At 39.9% G+C, this 6,446-nt stretch overlaps 1 protein-coding gene and 1 long non-coding RNA gene across 4 annotated transcripts in view; both read right to left on the bottom strand.

Annotated features, from left to right (window-relative positions):
* LOC118478719 overlaps positions 1-788 on the bottom strand; it is a 4,340-nt gene extending 3,552 nt beyond the window's left edge. Inside the window, exon 1 of the long non-coding RNA XR_004859246.1 lies at positions 649-788. This is a non-coding gene — a long non-coding RNA (uncharacterized LOC118478719). The remainder of the gene's footprint in view (positions 1-648) is intronic.
* Positions 789-1,520: 732 nt separating this feature from the next.
* Positions 1,521-6,446, bottom strand: part of LOC101859601 — a 17,987-nt gene continuing 13,061 nt past the window's right edge. For 2 of the 3 annotated variants that reach the window (XM_035972847.1, XM_035972849.1), the window contains exons 7-11: positions 5,486-5,508; positions 4,826-5,011; positions 3,701-3,892; positions 2,257-2,454; positions 1,521-1,890 (exon numbers count right to left, since the gene is read on the bottom strand). In XM_035972847.1, coding sequence (XP_035828740.1) covers positions 1,646-1,890; positions 2,257-2,454; positions 3,701-3,892; positions 4,826-5,011; positions 5,486-5,508 — 844 coding nt within the window. In that variant the 3' untranslated portion in view covers positions 1,521-1,645. The remainder of the gene's footprint in view (positions 1,891-2,256; positions 2,455-3,700; positions 3,893-4,825; positions 5,012-5,485; positions 5,509-6,446) is intronic. The other variant, XM_035972848.1, reaches the window with a different exon arrangement.

The following is a 6,446-nucleotide window of genomic DNA, read 5'->3' as shown; positions in this document are numbered from 1 at the left end:
TCAGTTTGGTGGAGAGTTTTTTTACGTCAATAGGATAAAGTCTTTTGTATCTCAAACAAAGACTACATCACAAATGATGAAGTCAAACAACGGATCAAAAAGGCCATTTTATGCTAACCTTCTCACTCTGGTCAGGAAACGGTATGGGCACATCACCCGTTCATCCGGCTTTGCCAAGATAATCATGCAAGGCAGCGTCCAGGGAAAAAGGAGTAGAGAACGACCGAAAAAGAGTTAGGAGGACAACATTAAAAAATGGAGAGGCCTGGAACTCAAAGACATGCTCAGAAAAGCTGAAGACCGGAAGGAGTAGAGAAAGCTAGTGGCCAAATCTTCAAAAGCGCCCCGACGGACATCCAGTCTACTGGATAGGTGAAAGTGAAGGTGAAGGATAAGAAAGGAGTGAGGTTATAGGGAGCCCTTGACGCTGAAATCTTATATTTCAAGTTTAATTGGCTCCGTACGTAGGCTAAATAGCGGCAATGTTGAGAGTTGATAATTTGTTTCGAAAATTGTTCCATTTTCTCTGACATTCTTTCATTCATTCTTTTTGTGAATGTAGTTAAGTAGGTGGGGAAGTTGCTAGATAGGTAGTTAGGTAGGCAAACATGCAAACAGGCAGACACCATACGACCCTTAGACCTTCACCTTTCTCCTCTTCTCCTGACTCTTGTGAGGTCAGCGACACGTTGAGGTAACACGCCCCATCATCAGTTGTCTGTGTGGCGTCAGGTGTAAAGGTTACTCTTTTGTTTCTGACGGTCGGGACCGAGGTATGACCGTCGCGTGGCGATTTCTGGTCCACATCTACGCCCAAATACGAATCTTCTTCTGAGCGGCCTATGGACAGAGGGAATGAAAATATAGGAAGGGGAATTTCCACTAAGCTGAACGTTTGAAATTCAAATAGACCTAATTAAGAACTTTGGAAGACAATGGACATCATCTTGTATAGGGGCAAGGACTATTTATTATCAAAATTGTTTGAGTTTTTTTCTTGTTCCTTTCTTCTGTATTTTTCAAAATGGTAACAATTAATTGTACAGGGCCTACAGCACTGAACAATTGGTAACGGCCATAATAAACATCTACCGAACTCCGCAAATTCTGCATAATGTTACAGAGAAACTGTGTGTTTATTGCTTCAAGGTTTCTTTTCTTATCAGTTTGGTGTTTATTTTATGCCAACATTATTTTTTTAAAGGAGTTAGGCTATAAGGAAACCTTGGATGCTGACATCTTAGTTTTCAAATTTAATTGGCTCCGTTCGTAGGCTAGATACCCTGAGGAGACCCCCGACAAGCATCATCAGGCAGGCTTTAACGTGGAACCCACAAGAAAAGCGTAAGAAGGGAAGACCAAAGATAACATGGAGGCGAGCGGTACAAGAGGAAATTGAAAAAGCGGGGACATCATGGAAACAGATAGAAAAGGATGCTCAAGACAGGCTTCGCTGGAGTAATGTTGTTGATGGCCTGTGCTCCACTGGGAGTTAAAAAGGGCAAGAGAGAGATGTAAGCTAAATAGCCACCAATGTTGATAACTAATTTGTTTTTTTTTTAAGTGTTTCATTTTTCTCTGACATTTATTCGCTCATTCTTGTTTGAAAGTAGTTACGTAGGTGGGAAAGTTGTTAGATAGGTAGTTAGGTAGGCAAGCAGGGAAACAGGTAAACAGGCAGACACCATACGATCCTCAGACCTTCACCTTTCTCCTCTTCTCCTGACTCTTGTGAGGTCAGCGACACGTTGAGGTAACACGACCCATCATCAGTTGTCTGTGTGGCGCCAGGTGTAAAGGTTACTCTTTTGTTCGGTACAATCGGGACCGAGGTATGACCGTCGCGTGACGATTTCTGGTCCACATCTACGCCCAAATACGAATCTTCTTCTGTGAGGCATATGGACAGATGGAAGAAAAAGAAATATGATGACGAATATTCACTGAGCTGAATGTTTGGAATTCTAATAGACCTAATTAAGAATTTTGGAAGGCAATGGAAATCATCTTGTAATTTTTAAAAAAGAGTTAGGCTATAAGGAAGCCTTGGATGCTGGCATCTTAGCTTTCATATTTAATTGGCCCCTATGTAACCTAAACAGCCAGAATGTTGTGAGTTAATTTGTTTTGAAAAGTGTTTCATTTTTCTCTGACAGTCCTTCCTTCATTCTTGTGTGAATGTAGTCAGGTCGTTGGGAAGGTTGTTAGATGGGTAGTTAGGTAGGCAAACAGGCAGACAAAATACGATCCTTATACCATCATCTTTCTCCTCTTCTCTTGACTCTTGTGAGGTCAGCGATACGTTGAGGTAACACGACCCATCATCTGTTGTCTGTGTGGCTTCAGGTGTAAAGGTTACTCTTTTGTTCGGTACAATCGGGACCGAGGTATGACCGTCGCGTGGCGATTTCTGGTCCACATCTACGCCCAAATACGGATCTTCTTCTGAGCGGCCTATGGACAGAGGGAATGAAAAAATAGGAAGGGGAATTTCCACTAAGCTGAATGTTCGTATTTCCTATAATATAACTAATTTAGAACTTTGGAAGACAATGGGAATGATCTTGTGGACTAAAACTAAGAGATGAGTCCCAAAAATAAGTTTCTCTGTTCTGTAAAGTCAGCAATTTTTCTTTTACGGACATAACATTTTGTTTCACAGAAACACGTTATATATCCAAAACAAAACAACAACCGGTGAAACCAGCGGTCAAACGCAGTGACCAGACCATGTCCGCTTCGGCAAGAGTGCTTGGCGCAGCACATTTTGTTTCGGGCACAATAAATTATTTCTTCATCGTCTTCAAATCGATGCTCCTTTTGTCTTTCCTTGATTTAGGGAGAGAAGGTAAAGTCACATAAAATAAAGGGTCAGAATTTTTAAGAAGAATCATAACAGAAGATAAAACATGGGTGAATTCTTGTGGATCTAGAACGGAAAAAGACAGTCCGCAGAATGGAGAAACCCAAGGTGCGTGTTGCTTTAAAAGTGATGCACATCACGTCTTTTGATCACAAAAGTGTGTTCTTGACCTGGCCTGTTCCCGTAGGTACAACAGTCAATGGTGATTATTACGGCGGTTCAGCAGGCCTGCAGGCTGCATTGCTCCGTTATTTCCTCTCCTAAAATGATCTACCAAACCTCATAATAGTATTATTATAGAGAAACTGTATGTTCGTTGCTGGGATATTTCACCTCTAATAACGTTGGTACTTATTTTATTGAGATAGAAAGGAGAAAGCGCCTTCAGTAGTTCCAGTTCACATAAAAGAGAATGTAACTTATCATTGTGCATATTTCATCTAGTTTTCCGGAAATATAAAAGAACCATAAAATATATTGATGAGACTGAAACACTTTGAAGTAATAGTATTTTAAAAATATATGAACATCCATAACACACGTCAGACGGTCCAGACTATCCTGTTAAAGATCTCTTGATGGTCCAAAATCGATACGAATAGGCACCCGGGCAAATTCAAAACTTAATTGGCTCCCTATGTAACCTAAACAGCCACAATGTTGTGAGTTAATTTGTTTTGAAAAGTGTTTCATTTTTCTATGATATTCCTTCCTTCATTCTTGAGTGAATGTAGTCAGGTCTTTTGGGAAGGTTGTTAGATGGGTAGTTATGTTGGCAGGCAGGCAGGTAGGCAGGTTAGCAAACAGGCAGACAACATACGATCCTTATACTATCACCTTTCTCCTCTTCTTTTGACTCTTGTGAGGTCAGCGACATTTTGAGGTAACACGACCCATCATCAGTTGTCTGTGTGGCGTCAGGTGTAAAGGTTACTCTTTTGTTTGGTACAATCGGGACCGAGGTATGACCGTCGCGTGGCGATTTCTGGTCCACATCTACGCCCAAATGCGGATCTTCTTCTGAGCGGCCTATGGACAGATGGAACAAAACAAAATATGATGACGAATATTCATTGAGCTGAATGTTTGGATTTAAAATAGACTTATTCAAGAATTTTGGAAGACAGTATAAATCATCTTGTATAGGGGCAATGACTATTTATTATCAAAATTGTCTTGTGTTCTTTTCTTTTTCCTTTCTTCTGTATTTTTCAAATTGGTAGCTATTAATTGTACTGGGCCTACAGCACTGCTCGGTTGTTTACTGCCTTAACAAACATCTACCAAATTCAGCAATTTCAGCATAAGGTTATAGAGAAACTGAATGTTTACTGCTTTGATTTTTATTTTCTTATCGGATTGGTGTTTATTTTATGGCAATATACGCTTATATTATGCTAGCTGGGCCCCCCTTCGATGAAAGGTATGATCGGTGCATTAACATCAAATGAAAGCCATTGGCCTACTATATTTACACTTTACGGGAATGGAGCAATAAATCTTGAGAGAAAAGTGACACAAGTGTTTCCAAGTTGCCAAATGTATAATAGATGGTATAGATAGATTCTCTATTCCGCTTTCGTAGTTGTACACTCCAGAATTTCAAAGATGTAGAATCTGTGGACACGGCTAGTGAACAGAAACCTCACTTGTTTACAATGGCGTCTCAGAAGACGGAATTTCTCAAGATTAAAACTCTGTGTGGGCGAAACAAAGCATTTTGGAAAAATCGGGGAAAGCAGTTTGCGGAGATTTTTAAAATTTAGATCCTAGCCACATGGATGCTGTGGACGCCTGCCAAGTTTCAAAGGTGTGAGTTTGGTAGTAAGGCAGGAGTTTGAGCACAAAGCCTCCCAAGTTCACTTTATTTATAAATATATATATATTAGGTGACGTTATGCAGTTGCGAGCGCCGTAAAACACTTACCCAAAAAAAAGAAAGAGAAAAAGAAAACCCATCACCTTTCTTCTCTTCTCTGGGGGCGCCTTGTGAAGCCAACCATACGTATTCGTGACATGTTCCATTATCGTTTGTCTGTGTGGCAACAGATGAAGTGGCTACTCTTTTGTTTCTTTCGATCGTGAGCGAGTCATGACCGCCGTTGTCCACATAATGTACGGTCGTATACAGTTCTTCTCTTGTGCGACCTTTGGACAAAGGAAAGAAGAAAAAAAAGGATGGGGAATCGTTATCAAGCTGAATGTTCTGTTTTTCGTATCTTAAGAGTTAATTTGTTTGGAAACGTGTTTTATTTTCCACTGACTTTCCTTCTTGTTTCAATGTTGTGAGGTAGGTGAGATAGGTGAGCATGCAGTAAGGTAGGTAGGTAAGTATATAGGTATATAGGTAGGCAGACAGGTAAGTAGGTAGGTAGGTAGATAGTATGTAGGTAGGTAGTAGGTAGATAGATGGGTAGGTAGGTAGGTAGGCAGGTAGGTAGATTGGAAGGTAGGTAGGTGGCTAAGTTTTCATTTTTTATTAGTGTAGTTAGGAACATGGGTAGATAGGTAGGTAAGTTGGTTGGTAGGAAGGTAGGTATCAAATTCCGTGTGTGTTGAGAGTGTCTGCAGCACTTTCAATTCACATAAGTTAGAATCTGATTCATCATTGTTTACTCTTACCTTTCTTCTCTGGTTTTCTGGGCCTATAAAAGAGTAATAAAAAATAAAAGCTAGATATTATGATTGAAATAATTATTTGAAGTAACAGATAAACAAAATGTATATAAATGATATAAATATGGGACTTTAAAAAAATTGTAGAAATTTGACATAGCATTCTTTAAAAAGAAAATGAAGTTGTCATGTTATCGCTCAATTTTTGAATAATGAATTGGGCATGTCTTCGCCACTATGGTGTAAAATATTGAATCTTAATTCTGAACAATAGCGAAGATATAGGTCTCTATCTACGCTCTGTGCTCCAGAATGTTTTGGGGTTTTTTCGTTAGCAACTTAATATACGCCGTTGACTGGAAACTCTGGACAAAACATGCAACTATTGGAGTTTAATTGTTCAATCAGGTCAATCACTGGGGCTGTATGTCATTTAATACATTTTGTTTATATTAAGCGTTTCATATTCCACTATAGTAGGACCGAGAAGCGAAAACTGTTATAAGTCTATTGCAATTTTTTTAAAATAATTTGGAAACAAAACCATATATATGCATAAAACCTCCTATACATACAGCGGTCAGCATGGGCGTGTGCTGGAATCCACAAGTAATGGCATTGTATTAACGGTTTCCATTTTATAACCCTTGAAAGTGTTGGTAACGGAGAGGTAAAATTATGATCTCGGAAACGAAGTTGAGGTAACGGATATGTAAATACGTAACGGAAAGGAAGTATATGACAAACACCAAGTCATACTGAGTGTGGGGCTCTCGTGGCTTAGAGGTTAAGGTGATGGCCTCTCATTCAAAGGTCCCGGGTTCGAATCCGGGTAGCAACCGAAACATTTTCTTCTCTAAAATTGTCTCCTTTCACCCCCTTTCCTGCTCTCTAGCAATATTCTGTCGTCTGCTTTCGTCTCCTCTTTCTGCCCTCCCCCCCCCTCACCTCATTTGCCCCCTCCTCT

The sequence above is a fragment of the Aplysia californica genome, unplaced genomic scaffold, assembly GCF_000002075.1.
Source record: "Aplysia californica isolate F4 #8 unplaced genomic scaffold, AplCal3.0 scaffold00874, whole genome shotgun sequence".
NCBI lineage: Eukaryota > Metazoa > Mollusca > Gastropoda > Aplysiida > Aplysiidae > Aplysia > Aplysia californica.
This window is presented reverse-complemented; position numbering and strand designations above follow the sequence as displayed.